This window comes from Pseudonaja textilis, chromosome 2, assembly GCF_049901715.1.
Source record: "Pseudonaja textilis isolate UNSWEBS1 chromosome 2, rPseTex1.2, whole genome shotgun sequence".
Taxonomy (NCBI): domain Eukaryota; kingdom Metazoa; phylum Chordata; class Lepidosauria; order Squamata; family Elapidae; genus Pseudonaja; species Pseudonaja textilis.
In genome coordinates, this window is record NC_141991.1 from 111,924,654 (window position 1) to 111,947,442 (window position 22,789).

General features: G+C 36.6%; 2 protein-coding genes across 3 annotated transcripts in view; one reads left to right on the plus strand and one right to left on the minus strand.

Annotated features, from left to right (window-relative positions):
• Positions 1-3,014: 3,014 nt before the first annotated feature.
• On the minus strand, positions 3,015-4,130 carry RMI2 (RecQ mediated genome instability 2). The gene has a single exon (XM_026701689.2). The coding sequence runs from the start codon at positions 3,998-4,000 to the stop codon at positions 3,581-3,583; it is 420 nt and encodes a 139-aa protein (XP_026557474.1). The 5' UTR covers positions 4,001-4,130; the 3' UTR covers positions 3,015-3,580.
• Positions 4,131-4,333: 203 nt separating this feature from the next.
• CCDC40 (coiled-coil domain 40 molecular ruler complex subunit) overlaps positions 4,334-22,789 on the plus strand; it is a 36,242-nt gene continuing 17,786 nt past the window's right edge. Inside the window, exons 1-12 of one of the 2 annotated variants that reach the window (XM_026701798.2) lie at positions 4,334-4,589; positions 5,408-5,516; positions 8,389-8,688; positions 12,434-12,563; positions 13,743-13,921; positions 14,765-14,848; positions 14,939-15,158; positions 15,724-15,881; positions 19,105-19,227; positions 19,861-19,982; positions 21,790-22,033; positions 22,449-22,631. In XM_026701798.2, coding sequence (XP_026557583.2) covers positions 4,573-4,589; positions 5,408-5,516; positions 8,389-8,688; positions 12,434-12,563; positions 13,743-13,921; positions 14,765-14,848; positions 14,939-15,158; positions 15,724-15,881; positions 19,105-19,227; positions 19,861-19,982; positions 21,790-22,033; positions 22,449-22,631 — 1,869 coding nt within the window. In that variant the 5' untranslated portion in view covers positions 4,334-4,572. The remainder of the gene's footprint in view (positions 4,590-5,407; positions 5,517-8,388; positions 8,689-12,433; positions 12,564-13,742; positions 13,922-14,764; positions 14,849-14,938; positions 15,159-15,723; positions 15,882-19,104; positions 19,228-19,860; positions 19,983-21,789; positions 22,034-22,448; positions 22,632-22,789) is intronic. The other variant, XM_087924939.1, reaches the window with a different exon arrangement.

Consider the following 22,789-nt stretch of genomic DNA (forward strand, 5'->3'; position numbering starts at 1 on the left):
TTTATCCCTACTTTGGATATGGGAAAATAAGAGCTTCAATACTGGACTAGCTGTCTTCAACAGACATATTCATGCAACATGCTAAGCTTGGTTAATAATACTGTAACTTTGCAGGGTTTTTTTTGTAATTTATATGAATCACCCTGTTCAGTTTGTGATTATATACTGTATGAACCCAAAACATGAATTTAGTAACCAGTTAAATGTGTGAACATGGCATTGAATCAGATATGGACATCCATCAAGTTCAATTTGCTAGCTTCAACTTAACTATTTAAGAAGTCCCTCAAAAGTAATGGAGTGGCATGTCCAAAGATATTAGACTGCAATTCTTCACATATTATCCTGCCAGTAAATTCTATACCGACGATATTCACTTAGTTCACATCAATGTGCATTCTTGAGTTGGCAGCAAAATTATGCAGGCCTAAGTAAAATGCCGATGTCATAACCCTACTCATGAGTGAGGCTGACAGATGAAGGCATCTTAACAGTTGTTATTAATTTTATTGCCTGTCACCTAAACACCAACTGCTGTTTTTAACACATGGTGGGGTGGTCCTGACAGCTGCGGATGGGCACTTGAGATAAAAGCTTTGGCCATATTTCAAATGGCTCAAGTGACAGGCATGGATGAATTTCAAGTTGCAAAATGGCACTACCACCCCGTCTCTCAAATAATAGAAAGTCCAGCCATGCAAAACCTTTGTCGGCAGAAGACTGAATAACATAATGCAAACATCTGACAGAATCTGGCCTTTCCCCATTTAAATTGATCTTCTGAATGACAGGATTGGCAGCGTTGTCAAAAAACTAAAATCCTGTACACATGTCTAAAACTCTTTCAAAAGAATGCTAATTCAATAATACAGTATAAGGAGCTTGCATAATGCCGGTGGGGTGCTTTTTGAAATATCCTGCATCCAGGATGCTTTTAGATACTTAGTCTCTCCTGCAACCCAGGCCAAAATGACTATGGAAGCCAGTAAACACTACAAATATTTTGAAAATAGAACTTCTTAAGATGAATCAAATGTTTCTCTATGGTGGGCACCTTGGAGGTATCTTCATGAAACATTAAGATGTCTAGACGTTCAGTCATGACAACTGGAGTCCCTTCTTAGTTGGAAATGTTTGCTGCTTATTCAAATAGTTTCTTCAGTCTGAGCAAGTTGGTTAGGGGAACTCCATATACGTCCTCCGGAGCGGTTTCATTTCTCACCAATTTGGACAGGCTTCTTAAGTGAATAAGCAAAGTTATTGGAATGTAAATGCTCCAACTCCTAAATCCTTTACCTAAGTGGGTCATTAAGTGTGGCCTTCCTGGTGAATCTGTCATTTTAATCTTCTTTGGAAGTGATGCACAGGTAGCATTAAAAAATGAGACAGGTATCTGAGACCTCCATCTTTACTGAGGGAAGAATTTTCCACTTTGGCATAAATGGATTCCTTCACTGTTTTCTCAAGCCATCTGTCTTCCTGTCCAAAATGTGAGCAATACTGTCCTCAAAAGAGTGCCCCTTTTCTTTTAAATGAAGTATACTGATGATTCTGGTCCTATGGTGTTGATTCTCCTATGCTGGGCCATCCTCTTATGTAAAAACTGCTTGGTTTCTCCAATATAGAACTCTGAAGACTCCTCACTCCATTGGACTGCATACACACACATTACTTTTTGTATGTTTTTATGTCTGTTCTTTGGGTGAACAATCCTGTCTCAGTGTGTTGTGGGTTTGAAGAACGCAGGTATGTGGTGCTTTCCAAATATGTTTTAGCTTTTCTGATACACTAGCCATATAAGGAATGACCTGTTGACTCTTAGCCTCAGCTCTGTCTGCCATTCTTTTGTTGGATCCAGATACTAATTTAATAAAGGCCCAATCTGATATCCTGAGGCCTTAAGAGCTGTCCTTAAATAACTGTTTTCCTTCTTTTGGGCATTCCTGGAGGTGGGGATGTTTTCTGCCCTATAATATAGTGTTCTGATGATGCCTAGCTTGTGTTGAAGTGGATGGTGGGAGTAAAACAGCAGGTACTGATCTCCGAGTGTGGGTTTCCTGTAGCTCTCTATTTCTAGGTTGCCACAGATCCTAATCAGAACTTCACAGACTAGGGACACAAGCCTGTTGTCTTTGGTGTCTTCCCTGATGAACTTGATATTAGGACAGTATTTATAAGTCTGTGAAGATCTGTACTTGATTTTTTTTGCCCAGGTGTCATCCACATACCTGAAAACTAGTGGGTGATGTCATCCCTGGAAGGTGCTTAGTGCTGTCTTCTCTACTTCTTCCATGAATAGATTGGTAACAATGGGGGAATCCACAGCTCAGCCGTATTTCTATCTGTAGAAGTCACCTCTGAAAGTGAAATAAGTGGTATTCAGACACAGGTCCAGGATACATATATGGGGTTCCCCCTAACCCCCTTGCTCAGAGTAATGAAGCTATTTGGATAAGCAGCAAAATGTTTTGAACGAACAAGAAGTACAATTGCCATGACTCACCTGGATGCCTGAGAATCTTTATTGAGATATGAAACATGAAGATGTTCTTTAAAAATTCAGCAAAAATTTTTCATGCCATACTTATTGATATAAGAATGAATACTATTCTATTAATCCTGTTTGTGAATTATTTACATCTAAATGATTAGAACAAAACTACATTCTAGAAGCCCCCTTCAAGTATTGCATATGCTAAATGTCCAAGAATGTCTAACTTTTTAAGTTTATATTCACTATTACTCTGAGAAACCAAAGAAATTCCACAAAATCTGTATTATCTTGAATTAAAAGACTAAATCTAACTCTAACTTGCAAAAGAGGGTACTAGATAAACAGCTGGCCAAAGCAGAATACACTTTTTGTAATATACTGGTAGTACCAGGTGTTTACACTTTTCAGATCAAAATAACATGCTAGAAGGCAAAAATGTGAAATGTCGAAGGCACTATCTATTTTCAAACTCCAGGACAATTCCAGCATTAAAAGTTCCAATAGCAAAGTTTTTAAAACATAACACTTAAAATATATTTTATTTCCATTAAATATGTCATCAAGAGTCTAGTTATTCACTATCCAGGAACATTAAACCAGACACTCCAGTAATAAATGCATATTTTATTGTGATATAGTATAACTTCATCATGCAATTGTTTCTCTGAACTCTTGCTATATTGGGATGTGGTCTACCTCTCAGTCTGACTTAGGCATTAAAAACAAGCCTTCAAATTAACATTATCCATTGTTATCAAAACAGTTTTATTCTAGAATTGTAAGTCATGTTAAAATAGTAATGTCTGAAGTCAGATGTCTGTAGGGAATTCTGTAGCACAGTACTCCTTTAATGGAAGTCCAGCCTGAAGAAAGAAGAGCATTCTCCACAATGGGGCAATAAATATATTCAATATAGATATTTTATCTTTGCAACAATCCAGTACTCTCAAGTACAAAATATTACTTTGCACAAGCTAATCCAGCCGGAATTAATCCACGCCTTCTAAACAGTGCAGGCATTTCCATCCCATTTGTTTTGTTACTGAGAGACGTGCAGGAAAGGATTCCCATTTTGACATGCCAACTTCATTCACAGAGGAGGCTTCTTTGCAAATCTTCCACTTCCAACTCCCACATAGTCCTGTGCAGGGGATTGCCCGAAAGATCCGTCATCTTCACAGCTTGAAGGACAGGTTCTGGCATGCAACCCTGCACCAAGCCCATCACCATCACATAATTTCCAAGGCTGAGGCAAGGTTTTCCCTTAGGGACTCTCTCCACGCCGGAAACCACGAAAGAGCCGCTCTCGTCCAGCAACCGCACAGTCGAACCATTCTGCTCCACGGCCAGTACTTTGCCCTGCATCCAGACCAGAGACACGGGTAACGCCGGACATCCGTACTCTTCCCGGTCCAACAACCATGAGCCGCCAGGGACTTGGCGGCAACGCTTCAGCTGCGCAGCCAGGACTTTCACCGGCGGCGACTGTAAGCAAGACTTCTCCATCGTTACGCCAACCTCTTTCCCGCCAAATTTCAAGAAAACGCTGAGAATGATGGTTCTGAAGAAGCTTAAGACTATTGTAATATCGCGAGAATTAAATTGAAGCTTTCTTCTCTGAACAGGGGTGGGGGGGGGACGAATTGGAGTCACGTAAAATTATTTGGTTCCTCAACAAGCCAACAACAGCTTTACTTGTTCTAACCATGAATAAGTCTAACCTTTCCTAACTCTATGTTTGCTTCACGGAACCTCGGTCTTCACGCTTTGTCTAATCGTTGCTTCCCATCATTGGCGTTTTCCAGATATGTGGACTTCAGTTCCCAGAGTCTTTATTCATTTAGCTGTGCTAGCTGTGGAATTCTGGGACTTGAAGTACACACACCTGGGAATGGCTAAGGTTGAGAAACAACGCCGCGGCTTTGTCACTGAAGACGATGTTGAGAAATGGTTCTGTCCAGATTTGCACCACCCCCCTTTTTTTTTTCAATTGGCTTCATCCGAGAAGTCAGGGCGGGGCAGCGAGGTAAAGGAAGCCCGCGGACTGTTGATAGCGTCGCTTAGCAACGGAAGACAGCATGGAGCCGAGTGCGGGGTGAGCAAAGAAAAAAAAAAGGGAACCAAAAGCCTTTTTTTAAACAAGAGGGTGAGAAAAAAAGAACTTAAATTGGGAGTATAGAGTTTCGCTGGAAAAGTTGAGTAAGCTAAAAAAACCTGATTATTCATAAAAAAAAGTCATTACTTGGGAAATGGCATTAGCTCAAACGTGTATACGTAACTAACCGGAGGAAACAGTTGCCATTCTGAAATTTCACGGTTTTAAATAAAATCTGGAAACACATGCCAGACATCTAAGCAGAATTGTTTGCATGCAGTTTTCAACCTCGGATAGACAGATTGCTGCAAATTATGCTTGTTACATTTAGGAAATCTGAAATGTAGGGGAATATAAACTCCCCTATATAATTTTTTTCCTTCCTTCCTTCCTTCCTTCCTTCCTTCCTTCCTTCCTTCCTTCCTTCCTTCCTTCCTTCCTTCCTTCCTTCCCTCCCTCCCTCCCTCCCTCCCTTTAAAAATAACGCAAGACTGTGATCATGTCCACCTTACCTTTCTCCTATTATCCCCACAACAACAACCCTCTGAGATGGGTTGGGCTGACAGAGAGAGTGACTGACCCAAAGTCACCCAATTGGCTTTCATGGCTAAAGCAGCTTAAAAACTCACAGTCTCACCGTTTCTAGCCTGGACCAACCTGGATCTTTCTTTTGGAAAGAAAGAATGAAGAATATAAATAATGCATAAGATTAATTTTATGTTTGGTACATTGGCATGATCTCTTTTTCTTATGTGAGTGATTTAAACATCTGCTTGAATTGGTATTAAATAATTTCTTTTCTTTACATTTAAATGAAGTGCTGAATCAGAGAGTAGACAAATTCCAGAAGAAGAAAATAAAGATGAAAAAGAAGTTGAGAAAGAAGATGAGAAAGAAGATAAGAAAGAAGATGCAGAAGATAAAGTGGTAATGTTATGTGTGTGAAAATTTTGAGAAAATGAAAATTAAATACAGATTAAATCGGAAGTTTTCAATACATGCAGTACATGTTTAAATTGGGGAACAAGAAAGCAAAATATATGGTTATAGTAAACTGAGGAAAGTAAGGTGGGATAATTACCACATACCTTCTAAGAATCACCCTTACTTTGTTTTGGGTGGAAGAGATATTTTTGTCCTCCTTCTAGGAGGACTAACTGAGGACTTTAGATCTCAGTGAAGCTTCCTCACAGAATTTAGGGATGTCTTCTCATAACATGAAACTGCAGTAATGCTTGTGGTTAATAAAGATTTGCATCCCAAAGGCCCTAAGGAAGGTTGGAGTAAGTAGGAAGATAAAAAAAGATCTGTGTTAAAAAGACACTCAATTGGTTCATTTACTTTGGCTTTTGTGAGCCAGCAGGATTTCAAATGAGGTAGTCTATTTTTTAATCCTCTATGTCCAAGCTATAAGTAGAACATTCTTATAGAGTGCTTCTGTGCTGCAATATGTTATATAAAAACCTGAGCATTGCCAGCAGTTTACAAATTGGAAAGAACATTTTAATGTTATTTATCTTTTCTTACTGGTTGTTTTCCCCATTTTTACAACAAACAAATTCCCAGTCTGCCACTATAAACAAAAGATTTGAATCTATGACAATGTCAGGGCTGATTCAGTGCTGATTTGAGTGAATGAGCCAAAATTTAGAATTTCATTCAAAAGCATAAATACTCTTTCTGTTCTATTCTACTTCTTCAAAATCCAACTAGTGCTTCCACATATATCACAAGAAAAGTCATCCCCTACATGATTCTGATATTTGTAAGTATACCTGTTCTAAGCCTTTTGTTGCTACCTTATCAAGTGCTAATCTGTAGCATATTTCTTGATTGCTGGTTTCTGTACCACTGATAGTAAATCCTAAAAGGCAGAAGGCATCTATCAGCCCCATACCAAAAATTCCATTCCACAGAGATGCTGAAACTTGAGATCGGTTATAATAGAATTTGCAAGTCTGATTATACCAAAATTCCTCCTTCTTATCCTCTACTGAATTAGGGAGGCGTCTGCTTGAGTTGTTTCCAATTGTTATTTCATTCTGGACATACAGCTTCGTTTGCCTGCATATTTCTGTCAAGATCATCTTCCTTATTCTCTACATCAAGGGTGTCAAACTCAATTTCATTGAGGGCCAATCAGGATTGTGTTTGACCTTGGGGGCCAGTGGGTATGGCTGGTGTGGGTGTGGCCAGCTTGACATCACTCGTGTTGGGGGTGCCTGTGGTGGCCCAAGCACTCTGCCAGTGAAAATAGGTTCCTGAGCTCCGTTTTTGACCGTGACAGCCTCCTGCAGCGAAAACAGAGCTTGGGTAGGCCACGCTTGCACACACCCCCGGGTCCCGTCTTTACTGGCAGAGGCACTGCTGGCCAGTCACTCACTGTTTCCAGGGTGGCTCCGTGAGCCAAATCTAAGCATCTGTGGGCCAGATTGAGTTTGACATCCCTGATCTACATTATCCATTTCAGTATCTTCATTGTCAAGTCAGAGTTGGCTACCATACCAGCTCTTAGTTTGAGCTGTTTATATTTAATCTTAAAATTAATTTAATTAATTTAATCTTTAAAAAGTTTCAATTTTTTCACTGAACTTAATATTTATTGCTACAGTTTGCAAATCATTTGCATGTTCTGCTAGTAGAATAATGGCATTGGCATAGTGCAGGTTATTGCTGTGCCCCCTTCACTTTAAAACTAGGCTTATTTTGTTATATTCCACCTTCTCTATATCTCCTGTCCTGTCTGTGGGCATGAGGACAATGAGATGGTTATGGGATTTCTATTTTGTTAAGGACATTCCAAAGCATGATGTGGTCAATGCAACTGAACAGCTTTCTATAATCAATGACTTATTTATTTTTTTGACTTTCTCAATTATTCAGTGGATGTCAGCAGTACTGTCTTTTCCTCCATATCTTTTTCTAATGCTGGCTTGAGCATCTGTCATCTCCAGATAGGGCACTGATCTGCTTTGGATAATTAAATTAAGGATACCATACATTAGTCTGTAGATTGCTTATTTATTTATTGAAAACATTTACATAACTACCCAATCAAAGATGAAATATCATCTGAACCTGGAAGGCCGACCTCCTGACTATGAATATAGAACTGTTCTTTCTTGGTTTTTTATGTCCTGGGTATCAGACCGCACAATCTTCTGATTGAAAGTATCCAGTCCTTGTCCATTTCAGTCTGCTCATGCCTAAGGTGCCAATATATTGTTGATTCATTTTTCATTGTGTTGAGTTTTCCCATATTCATGAATCTTATGTTCTATGATCACACTATAATCTGTCTTTGCTGCTTTGAATATTCTTGTTAGCAATGTCAACAACTATATATTTTGAAAGTTCTAATCTAGCCATTATAAATACCATTTGCATTCTGAAAGAGCCTTTGCTTTTCCTTAGCAGCATCCAAGTGCCATCCAACCTCTTGAAGAATCCCTTATCGAGCATTACATGACCAGTTTTCTTGAAAAAAAGTCATCCATGAAGTTGTTTTAGAAAAATACAGGGCTTTTCTCATGTAGTATGAAACTGTGCATTTTCCATTGTCCCTAAAGGGTTGATTCTTCTTCAGCACCTTCCTATTTTGTTGCTGCTCATAGCTATACCGTTGGCATTTACTTCCAGCATTTTTTGCTCTTCCCTGCCAGGAATATTGCTTTTCCATATTGAGGCAGCGTAAGACTTGAGTGGGATTCCAGTCATAGACAATGGAAAACAAGATTGTGCTAGAAGTCAGCAGAACAAAATACAAAAGTTAACATTTAGTTTGTTTCACTCATTGCAGCCAGAAGACAAAAATGCAACAGAGGAAGGAGCAGTTACTACTCCCTTGATAACCACAGAAGAAGCAGGAGGAGTTCCTTCTACGCTGGCTATGGAAGTGGGAACAATTAGTGACATGGAGGCCACTGAGGAAAGAGAGGAAAGTGCTGCCATGATAACCAAAGAGGAAGCAACAAAAGATACTCTCATTGTGCCCACTGAAGAAATGACAGGTGGTGTTTCCATGATATCCATTGGAGGTAGGGCAAAAGGTGCTGAGGAGATATTATCAGGACAGACGGATGTGTCAACTATATCATTGGTAAGCATTTCTGAGCAAATAGGACCATCTCTCATCCAGGTAACTGATACTTCCTGTAGAATGTAGGAATTTAATATTTCTATGTATATATATATTGACTCTGATGGATTCAGTCTTATATTGACTCTGATGGATTCAGTCTTCTTAAGGTAGCTATCAAGAAAGAGCAGGTATCGATTTCCAGTTTGAAGGGCTTCGGCGACAGACAGGAATCCACAATCGTGCGCGGTTTCTGCCTGGGCTCGCCGCTGGAGCGCCCCGAGCCGGCTGGTTTCGGGGCTAAGCCACCCCGTAGAGGTGGTGAAGATGGGGGAGACTCTAGCAGAGTTGAGGAGAGCCGCATCTCTCCTCCTCAGTTGGCTATTACTCCCTTTCCCGAAGGCGGTAGGAGCGGTGGTCAGAAATGGCCATCTCAAAGAAGAACTCAACTGAAAAAGAACGTGCAGGAGGAAGATAAGAAGTGAAAGTTTTGGCTGACCGGGCTAAGTTAAAAAAGCAATAACTAAGGTACCATGGAATTTAAATTTTACAAGAAATAACATCGCTCCCAAAGAAGAGTCAGAAGCAGTGAAAGAAAGTGAAAAGGGAAAGGTTGGCCTTTTTTTCTTCTCTCTCCTTCCTTATATTGACAATTGAGAATAAGAAATTGGAAAAATCCGCTTTGGCATCAATAGGCAATTAAGCTGAAAATATAACTAAATGCCAAAGGGACAATAAAGATTTCTGGACATTAAAAACTTTTTCTTCTATAAGCAGGAAGGGAGAGAAAAAGAATAAGGGCAGGATCTGGAAGAGGGAGGAGACTGCCTGGACTTTAAAAGAATCTAAAGTAAAATTTCAATAAGACTTCTAAAAGATACATTTTAACTGAAACTTTGCAACTAAATAGTAACCCCAGGAAGAGAAAGTGGAAAAAAAGAAAGAGTAAAAAGAAACAGTTTGTGTGTATTTGGATTACTTGGTGACTTTTGGATTTTTGGTTATTATATTTGAATGACTAAAGTCAATCGGGTGGTTGTGTAAAAATTTTCTACAATGGCATTACTTTTGGATGAATTGAAAATGGAACTTTAAAAGTACAAAGAAGATGCACAAGAAGGGAAGGGTTCCTTTGGCTTCGTTTTTCAATTCTTAGAAATGGAGATTTGGAACTATGAGAAACAACAAGAAAAGACTGCAAAACATGAAGACTGGGACAAAGAAGAAGCCACCTTTAATGAACAAGTAACTTTATGTGGGGAAGAAAAAGGAAAGGGGGGAAAGAGGGTGGAGAATTTAAGGCTTAAAAAACAACCAAAGAAAAGAAAAATAATTCAAAAAATAAGTATAATACTGGAAAGCAACAGAAAAGGGGAATACAGAAGAGGGAAATAGAGGTAGAGAGACAAAGGGGTAAAAAGGGGAGAGAGAAGAAGAGAGGGAAGAAGGAAAGGAAAAGAAGTTACAAAGGTCCAGAGCAAGATATAAAGAAACAGGACCTATTTAGAGATAATGGGTGAAAATCTAACTGAAAGGGGGATTCTGTAAAGGTACATGAGATTGTGTTGTTAAATTTGTAATAGAAATAACTTTAGAAAGTTGGAAACAACATATGATTAGAATGGTTACTGTAACAGTGAAATGTTTGTGAATAAAGTAAATGAAATAAAATAAATGAGAAAATTGAATTAGGAAGGAATGGGAACACTTTAATTAGTCAATGTTTTATAAAATATAAGTGAAGAGGGGGGGAATTGACTATGGAAAGTTTATAATTGTTCCCATAGAAGTATGATATTTAATTGAAAAGTAACATGAAAAATGTTAAGACTTTAATGAATATTAATATTAATGATAGAATTGAATTGGAATGGAATGTTGTTTTAATTATATAAATTTATAATATTTTCTTTTTTTTTAAGAATACTGTGTGTAGTTTAAGAATGTACCAAGCAGAATCCGAATGGAAGTTATGTATTATATTGAGTGTTCTAACTTTAGGGGAAAGATATAAAGGCATCATACTACAATCAGTAACTACAGGAGAAATTTTGTTTAATGAGAAAAGATAATAGACAATTGAAACAGGACAGACAAAAAATATCAATATAATGATTTGAATTGAGATGAAATAAATAAAATAAAATTGAGGAAATTGAAAGAGGGGAGAAGCCATGTAGAAAATGTAAAATTGTAATAAGATATGGAATAGAATATAAAAATGAGCATGAACCTGAATTTTTGTCTGTACGAAGAAATGTAACCCGGGATTATGCTGCTTTCAAAAAAGATGTTTTAATTGTATTTCTTTTCTTTTTGTGAAAACTCAAATAAAATTTACAAAAAAAAAAGAAAAGAAAGAGCAGGTATCAAGAAAGCCTAAGAGCTTAAGAGCAGGTATCAAGAAAGTCTAAAGTTTCATTAGATTCATGGTTTAGCTTTCTTGTATCTCAAAAAACCTGCCTGAAACAACAAAGAGGGATCTTGGTCTCAGATTAACCAAGGGAGCAAATAAAATGCAAATAAATATTAAGAAAAAATGTTTAAATCTATTTAGATGAGCCTAATATATAGATTGTGTCAAAATGCATATTGTTAATTCAGACATAGTAGCCAACTTCAGTGAGTTGATGATAAAGGTGCACAGCTTGAGATTTTAGAGCCATATACAGAACGTAACAAAAAATCAGGCCCTGTAGGCCAATCATAAGAGCCTTCAGTTATACTGCTATGGTTTAGATGCTTACTGGATGGTTATTATTATTGCTGTGTAACTCATTGTCGTGTGAGCTACATTGGTGAAAAACAAGATGCTACTTATTGTCTGTAAAGTATTCTGCGTAAGGGCTTCCACGTTTAGGGCCTCCAGAAAACATATAAAAACTTAAGCATTATAGAACTTCAGTGCTAGGAATATTTTTAAATAGTTAATGGAGGCTTAATAAATTATTATGTTTGATTTATCAGGGTGGGACCAGAAATACATTCTTTAAAAAAATCTTGATTGGAAAAATTACTTATTAGTTCTGTTTGGAAATCAATGAATAAATGAGGTATTATAGTACAATAAATAAATGAGGTATTATGGTACTTTGGCATAAAACACCTTTAGTCTACCCTATATAAATGATTGCCTCCTTTCTTGCTGAAAAGCCTTAGGATGGCAGCTACGCTTGGCTTGGCTTTCCTTTTAAGGATTAAATTTGGGCCTTCTGCAAATCAATAGCCTGGAAAAGAGTTCCAAGGTACTTAAACCTTGATTGTTCAATGATGTTAGTATTAATTTGCGACCCATATTTATGTCTAAATGGTCCCTGGAGAAAACCATTATTTTTTGTTTTGTTTTGTTTTGATAACTGAGGACTAGGTCATTATCTGAAAAGTAGAAGGCTGTAATTTAATGCTTTCTTCAGTTCAGTGAATGTAATTGAGAAAAGTTATTGTTTTTATAAATCGGTTAACTGCAGTAGTTTATGAAGTTGTAAATAAATAAATATTTTTGTGAGCTGTCTAAAAGCATTTGGAAGTAGAAGGCACACAAATGTGTAAAATAAAATAAAAAGAGTGCCAAAAGCTGCCTCTTATCCATATTAATTACCATACATTTTTAAAACACTCTCCCTTGCCTTCAGGAAATCATAAGTAACCTTCATTCTTATTTGCTATGACAAATTCAAGAAGAAACTATATAGCATCAGTCATTCTTAGTATGAACACTCCTTTTTGAAGTTGTCTTCTAATAACAGTTTTTTCTGTTTTGGAGAAGCTTGAAGTTTCTGGAGAGAAAAGTATGGAGAGTGCTCTTTCTAGTGAAGTAACAATCTCTTTGCCATCTTCTGGAGTCAGCAGTGCAAAATCTGAATTTCCAATGCGCGTGGACCTCTCTCCAATGTCAGGTTAGCCCCTATTTTGCTAGAATGATGTTATATAGTATTACTGCATTTCTTAGATACAACTAAATCTTTGCCATTGAGGCACAGTTCAAAAATCCTGCTTATTCCTGCTTGATAGGAACATTACATCAAATTCTCCATTATTGGCTGCTTTATTTTATTGTTATTTTATTGTTATATGGTGTCTGGTATTTGAAAGTCTTTTGAGAATCTTGATCATTTGGAAAGGGATTAATAGCAATTATATTCTTATCTACCATATATACTGAATATACAGGAGGTCAGGAATTCAATTAGGAGTTTTTTGTAACTGAATATGAATAGCATATGCATTGATACTATTTTACATTAGCATGTATAGTATTTATACTCACACTCAGCTACATAAAGCAATATAGATCAAATTTCAAAAATAGCAATAATCAATATAATATAATAAAAATATATAGTAAATAGATGAATAGAAGTGGAATAAAAGTAAGCAAGCGGGAAAAATGCAATAAAAATGGCACAAGGGAAACATATTTTGTCATGTATAATCCAGAAGAATTATTAGAAAAAGATAGATTGTTTGATATATGTAGGATTTGTTTATTTATTGAATTCAATTTATTTCCATTCTATCTGCTTAAAGTGAATTATGATAATCACATAAATAGAAACATTCTGTATAGCATTTGAAATACAGCAACTAAAACAGAGCAAAGTGTCACCAAATGTCGTTGTGTATATTACAATTAAATTATATATTCTGATAAACAGTTGACATTTAGTTAATGCCTACCGAACAATTTAATACAAAATCAGATTCAAATAACCAGCAAACAAACCATACCTCCACACAAACTAAAAATATTCCTATTTTGTCATCCTGAATTCCAAAAAGCTCAAACAATTCAGTTTAATCACTGTTTTAGGATCATGAGAAGGGAGCTTGGATTACAACAGGTTTCCCTTTCTTTCTTCCAAAAAAATGAAGCGTGGCAAAGCAACATATAAATTGTATCTATTTTCAGTTCCCCTGTGTTAATGGCCTTCTTTGATTATGCTTTATATTCGTTATAATATCATAATCATTACCTAAATGAGTGTTATTTGAAGCAAAGCATTTTTGGGGAATTTTCATGTATAAACTAAAGAATTTGCTGTCTCTGGTGTCCTCCCTCTTTTCTTCATATACAGAAGGCACTCAATCAACTGTTTTCCCTTCCCTTCTTGATTCTGATGTTCGGCAGTTGACTTCTGAAGTCACTAGGCATGGCCCCACAGAACAGCCCGATGGAGAAGTTATGGCTGGGCAGGAACTGGGCATCGAAGAGACAGGGGAAGAAATCCAGCTGGTTGTGTTAGATCCAAATCATGTAAGAAAACTCTATAAAGACTATGGGTGCTAATAACTACAAAATGGACATCAAATGTCATAACATTTATTTAAGTTAAATTTAATACCAAGAGAAATGCCGTACTAATACTACCCTTCCAAGAGGGTGGGGATGGAATTAAAGGACTTCACAACCATAGTGTGACACCACGAGCAGTGAGGTATGACATGGCCTTTGGTGGCACGCCACATAATTTCTTCCATGTAGACCAATGTTTCTCAACTTCATCAACTTTAAGACATATTTAAGCAACTTTAAGATGCTAGCTGGGGAATTTTGGGAATTGAAGTTCACACATCTTAAAGTTGCTGAGGTTGAAAAACACTGATCTAGGCCAAGATAGGCTAGCTGACAGCTTCTACTGCCACAACATATTCTTACCATCTTCCCCATACTAAATGACTAGTCATCATTGGTAGAGAGGCTACCATAGTTTTAGAATATGACCTTATTTCGTTTTAATGAAGTTATTTTTGAAATTTGTTACAAAATTATGATGGCCTCTGAACATGTGAAGATCATGTCTTTTAACTGCAACATTTTGGACGAAATATTTTTAGCTTGGGTAATTCTTTATTGTAACATACATATTATCAATTTGTCATAAGTGAAAATTTAAAGATGGGAAGGCTGGTTCTTCAGTGCGATCCTAAGCTATTCAGTCTAGTTTTATTTCGTCATGTAAACAAACTATTGCCATACATGAGATTCAGATCAAGAAAGTATCCAGAAGAAAATCTTTGTTAAAATACAGTTATTTGAATTGGAGTCATTTTTTTTGACTTGGGAAATATATTAATATATTCTTCCTTGTTTCTTTAGCCCTTAATGAAAAGATTCCAGTCTGCTTTGAAGACCTATCTCAACAAACAGAAAGGAAAGTTTACTGATGAAATTCAAGAGTTGGTATGATTTATTTATTTTTTTGCTTGGAACTTATTTCTGCTCATATCTTGGCATTTTTGGTGGCTCATTTCCTCTTTCACATGACTGCAGGCAGTAGCCATAAAGAGTGGAAAAATGCAGAGGGAAGAACTTGGTGTGATCCTGTATGGCTTTCAGCAGCATCTGGCCCGGCTGCAGATGGAACTGGAGAAGAACCACAATTGCCATTCTCAGATTGCCATGGCACGGCGGCAGCTAGAGGAGGAGTTGCATGACCTTCGAGATGCGTATAAGAAGACATTCCAGGGCACCCAGGTTGAACGGAAAAGAGGTGATCAATTCCACTTTTGCAGAATTGTCTTATTATACATTAGCTACTGCTTAATAAACTCTAGTTCAATAATTTAGGGATTAGTGAATTATCTGTTGTGAAATGGAAACATGCTCTGAATATGGAGAATTCCTAATCAGTTGTGTTTGTCTCAAAGCAAACCAGAATGATTGCATTTATTTGATATAACATAGCAGTGTACTTATCATTAAAAGTTAGCTATACTTATCTTGCAAGAGCATATTGCTTTATCTGGGAGGAAAATATATTATATGTTTGGAGATTATATAATAGTTTGCTTTTGTCTTATATATAAGCTTGAATCTATATTTCAGTCTTTTATATAATGTATAAAATATTATGCACACACACACACACTGTATAATTTTATATAGTTCTTACTTCGAAGCTGAAATCTAGGAGTCATGTCCTTCTCCTGTATATTAAATTCCCATGGCATGCTGCTTTCCCTAGTTCTTTCATCATTAGACGGGGCTTGACACAAGCTCCAAAAGTTTGCGTGTGTATACATATGGGTGTAATTTCTCAATGTTTTTCCCCTTAGTTTCATCAGTTCAAATGGAGATTGAAAATCTGTCCCTGCGCCTTTTCTACATGCAGAACATGGACCAAGATGTCCGTGATGATATAGCGGTAATGAAGCGAACTGTAAAAAAGGCTGAAGTGGAGAGGATGCGTGCGGAAGTGGAAAAACAAAAGCAGGTATTTAGCAATAGTCCAGTTTCAGAACTCTCTCTTTTTTCAATGCACCTTGCCTTTTCTTCTCTTAAACCTGCTCTGGTTTATTTTCTGTTAGCCACTTCTCGTGTCATTTGTTTTTCATGCTGTCTGTTCTTAGAGATGGCTTTGTTTGTCTTTATGTTCCACCGCAACCTCAGAACTTATTTCTTTGGTGAGCTTTACTGACTCATTCAACTTTTGTCCCATCTTAATTTGGCATCTATTACAAACCATGAGAATATTTTGTACAAATGAGGTCACTGCACAAATGACAACACTGTGTAATGGCATCATTTGTATTAGTTTCATTATGACTCACACAATTATGTTTACATGATAATAGCAGGCTGTATTTGTCTCTCTTGTACCATTGCGTAAGTCTTAGTTGCATTTCAGGGCACTTTAATTGTCATCTTTATAGTGTGATTCCTGAGAGTTATCACAATCTAGATTAACTTTATTTTACAATATACAAGAACAGGAAAAAGGTCTAATGCTGTACCGTTATTTCTTCAGACAAAATTAATCTGTATTATATATGGTGCAAAAGGAGTTACTAGAGTTCAGATCTTGTAGAATAAATACTACTGTTTTAGGTTGCAAGTGTACCCCCTGCAAAATAAAAGTACAGCATATTATACTTAGTGGGGTGGGGGCATTTTAAATGTAAGTTGCATTCAGAATCATGACATTGATATCTTGCTCTCTAATGCAGGGGTGTTAAACTCAAGGCCCATGGGCCGAATCCAGCCTGCAGGGTGCTTAAATCTGGCCCACAGAGCCATCTTGGTGCCTCTGCCAGCCAAAATGGGCCTGTTTTCGTTCTCCCGGCCTCCAGCAGCACCCTGCCAGCTGAAAATGGGCTTAGTAGAGGCCCCCGCAGGGCCTGTTTTCATCCGGCAGAGTGCTGCAGGAGGCCAGGGAAGCCGAAAATGGGCTGCGTGGTAGCTGCACAGGCCTCTGCAAGGCCCATTTTTGGCCAGCAGAATGCTGCAGGAGGACTGGATTGGACTGGATTACAATTATGTGGCGTCAATTAAGTGCCTGATCTGAATAGAAGACAAGCTCCTATATTAATATTCAGTTTAGTGCCAGATTTTGCATACTGTAGGTCCATTTAATTTAAAATCTATAATTGACAGCCATTCTATTTACTATTCTAGAAATTTAATTCTGGTGTTAAATCTTGTATTATGTTATTTATCTATTGTATTTTTATTGTTAGTTGAATAATAAAAATACAATATATAAATAGCTTTTCTGTCTGGAAAACCAATATTTAATATTAAACAATGGGGTATAAATTTAGAAATAAAAAGTTTAGTGGAGTAATAAATTTTGGCAGTAATATCTGGTAGAAGAGATAGGAAAATGGTTATAGTAAAAAACTGTGGAATGAAAGAAGGGAAGGGAAAAAGTGCATCTTGAGCCTGTGTCGAATGCCCGTCCTGGCCATGCCCACCAGGATCACACCCACCCCTCTGAGGTCACTCTGATGCGGCCCTCAATGAAATTTGACACCCCTGCTCTAATGCAACTGTCCTTTAAAGTGACAGAATGTATGGTGATAAGGCTTGACTTCATTTCATGTATTAGCAGATCTGTATGTATGTATTTTATGCCTCCCATGCTGTTAAACGGAAATTAATAAATTTTATAATTTTGATTATCAACACTTCTAATTGACTGAGCTGATTTCATCTATTTTTAAAACAATTATATCAAACAGGAAAAAAAGTCTCATTCATAGCTAATGTTGGGAGAGTTTGACTGCAAAGAGAGTATGTTTATTGCATTTTTGAATCTTTTGAAACCAATCCTGTTTCTCCATCTTTTAGTTCTCATGGAATTACAAATTCTCTGAGTGCCAAAGTAGATATAAATATTATACACATTATCAGAAAGTCCTGTGACTTTGTTACTTATTTTGACATGGCTTTTGCTAGTGATCTAAAGTTGTGAGTCTCTCTAAGCAAGCATTCCATTGGCCCCTGGCCACTGTGTCCCAACCTCACTTTACAAACAACTAATAATTGAGTATAAGACTGGAAAAGCATTTTGTCTGTAAAGCTTACTTCATTAAAATGAATACTAGGCAAAAAAACCAATAAAGAATACTGAAAAAGTCTCCAGAGACTATAATAATTATTCATACACACTGAATATACAGGCAGTCCTCTCCTTATGACCATAATTGGACCATTATTCTGGTCATTAAGAGATGCAGTCATTAAGTGAGTCATCATGTGACCGGACCCAAATGTCAACTCATAAAACATTCCTATGCCTGTTTTAGTAGTTGCCATAAAAAGTGGGGGGAGGAGATGGAAATCTGGAAGAGCAGTGCAGCAGTTTGAGATGGAAAGTACATTCCAACTCTTATCTTTAAAAGATTGTAACTAAAATACCAGAGCTTTTGCCCATGAATATATTTAATTGGAGAATGTGAAAGATGACACCAAGCCGGTGAACGTGCTCAATTGGAGAATCTGGTTTATGAGACACCCAGGGGGGGAAACAGAGTCACAGGTGACTGTAAATTATGTATGCCAGAGTTGGATTCATACAGGGCAGTGCCAGTAAGTTGCTTCTAAGAAATCCGTTGAAGTTTTTTGAAGTTTGGCTTGAGAAACATTTTAAAAAATTTTTAATTTATATTGCCGCCTATTCACCCATGGTGACTCGAGGCAGCTTATACAATGTTTATTTAATATTTAAAACAAAAACTAAAACATGATTTAATTAGGGCGATTGCTGGAATCCAATTTTATGACTATTTTTACTTCCGTTGTTAAGAAATCACGTAGTCATTAAGGAAATCACATGGTCCTTAAGGGACACCCCCCCCCCCCCATTTCCCTAATTGATTTTGCTTGTTGGAAACTTGTTGGGAAGGTTGCAAATCATAATCACGTGACTGCAAGAATCTTCATCATAAATGCAAGCAGGCTGCCAAGTGCTCAAATTGTGTGATTGTGGAGCTGGGACAACAGTTATAACTTTGAGGACAGGTCATAAATTACCGTACTTTTTCTAAGGCCATCATAATTTTGATCTATTGTAAAGTGAAGAGTCATAAGTCATAGACTACCTGTGGTGCATATAGAGAGCATGCATGCAGCTGTTTCTCTTATCTTACTCATTATCTAGACTTAAGTGCATAGGAAGAGAGATCTGATATCATGAGATGATCTGAATTTCCTAGGACCTTCATGTCGACCGCTTAACAAGAAGAGTTAATGAACTAGAGGAACAGATTGCTCTTTATGATGCACAGTACACGGCCCAGGCAGAAGATACCAGGATCACACGGCAAGAAGTGGGAGAGGTAAGAAGTTATCTCCCTTTTTTCCTACAGCTAGAATTTTTTAATGAATTACAAATTACAGTAATATTTAATAGAATTACCTTGTTAATCAAGATAGAGACTGATAGACTTGATAGAGATAGCAACTGTCCACATGAGGACAGTGATACCTGTAAAACCACATTTAATATACTAATGCATACTGCCTTCATAATCTATCTTTCAATCAAAAGTTGTAAATATGTGTACATATACTGCCAGAGTAGTTTATAATCCTCTAGAGAAAACTTCATTTTGCTGTGCGTATAAGGAGAACTGATAGATGACTGTTTGGGAATCTATGGATTGATTAGAAGAGAAACAGGGCAGACATGTTAAATCCTTCTCATAATATGATTGCCACCAGCTGCCCACTTGTAGCAGCAGCCAGCACTCTGCAGGATATAAGTATTTTTAATTCCTTCAATTTTTAGATATAAATTTGTGTTTGTTGCTGATTAGGTTTAATTTCATCTTATCTAAAACATGAAAATGCAAATAATAAGAATTCATAACTCTGGCATTGAGCTATATAGAAAGAGAAATGGCAGAAGTCAGCAGAAATATAATTTATATTTTCCCACATAGCCCTAGAGTGTTTCATTGCCTTTGCAGGCAAGTATAGAGATCCAAGCTATTAACATGGAGAAAAAGCAGCTATTGCACCAATGGACTGTCAGTTTGACTGGGATGAAGCGCCGTGATGAGGCATATGCTGCCATGCAAGAAGCGTTAAGGTAATTACCTGAATAAGCAGTTTCTTGGGGTGTCAGTTACCTTTCAGAAAGACAGAAGAAAATCTAAGCACCTAGAATATTCTCCAGACAGCTACAAAAGCATAGCCGTTGGCCATCTCTTTTTCTCAATTGCAGAAAAGTAAGTGGAGAAAGAAAATAGGCAGATCTTTAACAGGTCAGAGGCATTGCTGTGAAAAAATATCGTATGAGAAAAAAGATAGTCTTTCAAATTTTATTTATCAAATAAAGTTTGATAAATGGTTTAATTCAGTAAATAGCCTGCCCTGCTTTTCTTTAAGGATGTCTGTTATATTAGCTTTAGAACAAATTTAATAATAAATCCTAGTTTATTTTACATTGGGATTGTTTCCCAGGATAACTTTTAGGGAAGAAAATTTCTACTGCCAGTACAATAGTGAGAAAGTAAAATTAGAGTTAGGCTTCCTTGTCATCTGGGCTTCAATTTGGCATTAGACTAATTTCAGGCAGGTTTATATACATCCATCCATCCATATAGACACAGACATACACACAAACACATATGCACACACAGTTGCATTTATACATACAAAGTTAAACTGAAATATTATTTATAGAAAGTTGTATAAAATATTTTATTACTATACTTCATTTATAAGGACTTTTTGTCTTGTTTTTATAATAATACATAAATCTTGCCTTATAAATGAAATGTTGCTGCAGAAATGTTTCATTAGAATGAAGATGATAATGAAGATGATAATTTCCAAGTTTCCTTCTCCTTTTCCAAGATCTGATAATTAGTTGTTCTGTGTTATTCAATTCCAATCAGATTTATTTGGAATACTTAATCTAGTTCTGGATGTTCTATTTTAAAAAAATATGAGTGGTGTCAGAAAGGGACCACTACACTCACCAAAATTGTGGCAAACAAGTCACATTGTTTAAGCTTAACCTGAACAAAGCAAAGCTGATTAGGCTGCAGAGGTATTATTCAAATTTTTGATAAAAGAAGGCACAGTCTTTTTAAAAAAATATTCCAGGAACTAGGATAGATACAAAGGGTTTAAATTGTTTATTATAAATTTAAAAAGTAGTTTTCAGTTAAAAGGATTTTCTCCTACTGGAAATCTTGAGGCAAAGCTTGAACAGTTGCCATGCAGGGATACTATATTCTAGTCTTGATTTCCTGCATATACAGTAACAGAATGTGTTCTGTGTGATCACAAGAATTACTGGAATCTAGAAATGCATATAATTATTAGATGCTTGTACTGTTAAGAGTCTCAACGTATGATAGTGCTTGATAGACTGTCTGAACTTGGAAGCTATGCAGGTTGGGCTGATTGATATTCGGAATATAGAGCATCGGGGAACATCTGAGTTGTAGACCAAACTGGGGTCAAAACAATATCCCAAAAGAAAACATAGGAAATAATTCAAATACTTCTACCAAAAAATCTTGTACTGATGTGTCTATGAAATCACTAGAATTCAAGGTATAGATCTTATTTTGCATTTAATTATATTACCGTTTATAATACAAGTCATAGAAGAAACAACAGCTTTATGTGTCTGACTTCAAAGAAGCAGTGATCTATGAAGGTGTTGAAAGAGCCACTGTGGTCTAATTATTTCCAAGACAATTTATTTGAAAATAGAGACATTTGATAGTAATTATTTTGCTCCAAATTATTTATTATTATTATTATTATTATTATTATTATTATTATTATTATTATTATTATTATTATTACTATTACTATTACTATTATTACTATTATTACTATTATTGTTGTTGTTATTGTTGTTATTATTGCCTCTGCAGAGATTCCAGACATAAACTCAAATCTTTGGAGGCTGAAATTGAAGTCTATAAGAAGTCTATCATCAAGGAGGAAGAGAGGAATGAATTGTTGGCTTCTATCCTGAACCGTTCAGAGAACGATGCCAACACAAGCAGAAAGCTGATAGCACAGAACTTGTCTAAACAAGATGCCATGAAAGTGGAATTTAGCACTTACACTCGTACTCTTCAGGAGACAGAGCAGGCCCTCAATAGGACATCTGCAGTAAGATTTTCAGACTAAAGTTTGCTATTTGTTTACTTCTAGTGTCTGATTGAACAGCCAGGATTGAAATAGTTCTTCCAAAGATCTTTCAAAACATCATTGCAGAAAATTAAGCCACATCTTTTCTGCCATTTTAAATATTAATATAAGCTTCCCAATAGTTTCAATATGTTTTCATTAAAAAACAATAGGGAAAGAAAGAGATAAAGTTGAAATTCTGTAGCATGATTCTGGTTACTTTATATAATTGCCTCTCCTACTAGAAGCTACAGTTAGGAGAGGCAATTATATAAATTGTGGTAATAATTAAGTGTAGTTTCTTACCATCAAATATGGCTCATCATAACTCATAATTCTGCCCTCTATGCTGTTTACAGTCATCTGATTTCTAAAAGTTCCCTATTTCCCATTCCAGGATCGAGCAGCTCGCATGAATGAATTGGTGGTTCTTCGCAGAGAACTCGAGAAAGGATCACAAATCAAGCAGGATAAGGAAAATGAGATCATGACCAAGTTGCAAGATCAGATGATATCAAATAAAGCAGCAAAATATTTTTTACAACTAAGAGCTAAACTTGAGAACACAATGTTGACTTTGGTACGTAGAACACCTCCATATTTGGGGCTGATGGGAACGAGGTTTGTATATAAGTATATGAAGTTTCTCTCTGTGGGTCATTACGTATGACATCACATGCCATGGCTTGCAACTTCCTTCCCTGTTGACTTTGCTGGCTGTGAAGGTTGCAGATGGGC

Bases quoted from the DNA above. Each gene is read 5' to 3' on its own strand.
- RMI2 (XM_026701689.2), bottom strand. From the start codon at position 4,000: ATGGAGAAGTCTTGCTTACAGTCGCCGCCGGTGAAAGTCCTGGCTGCG.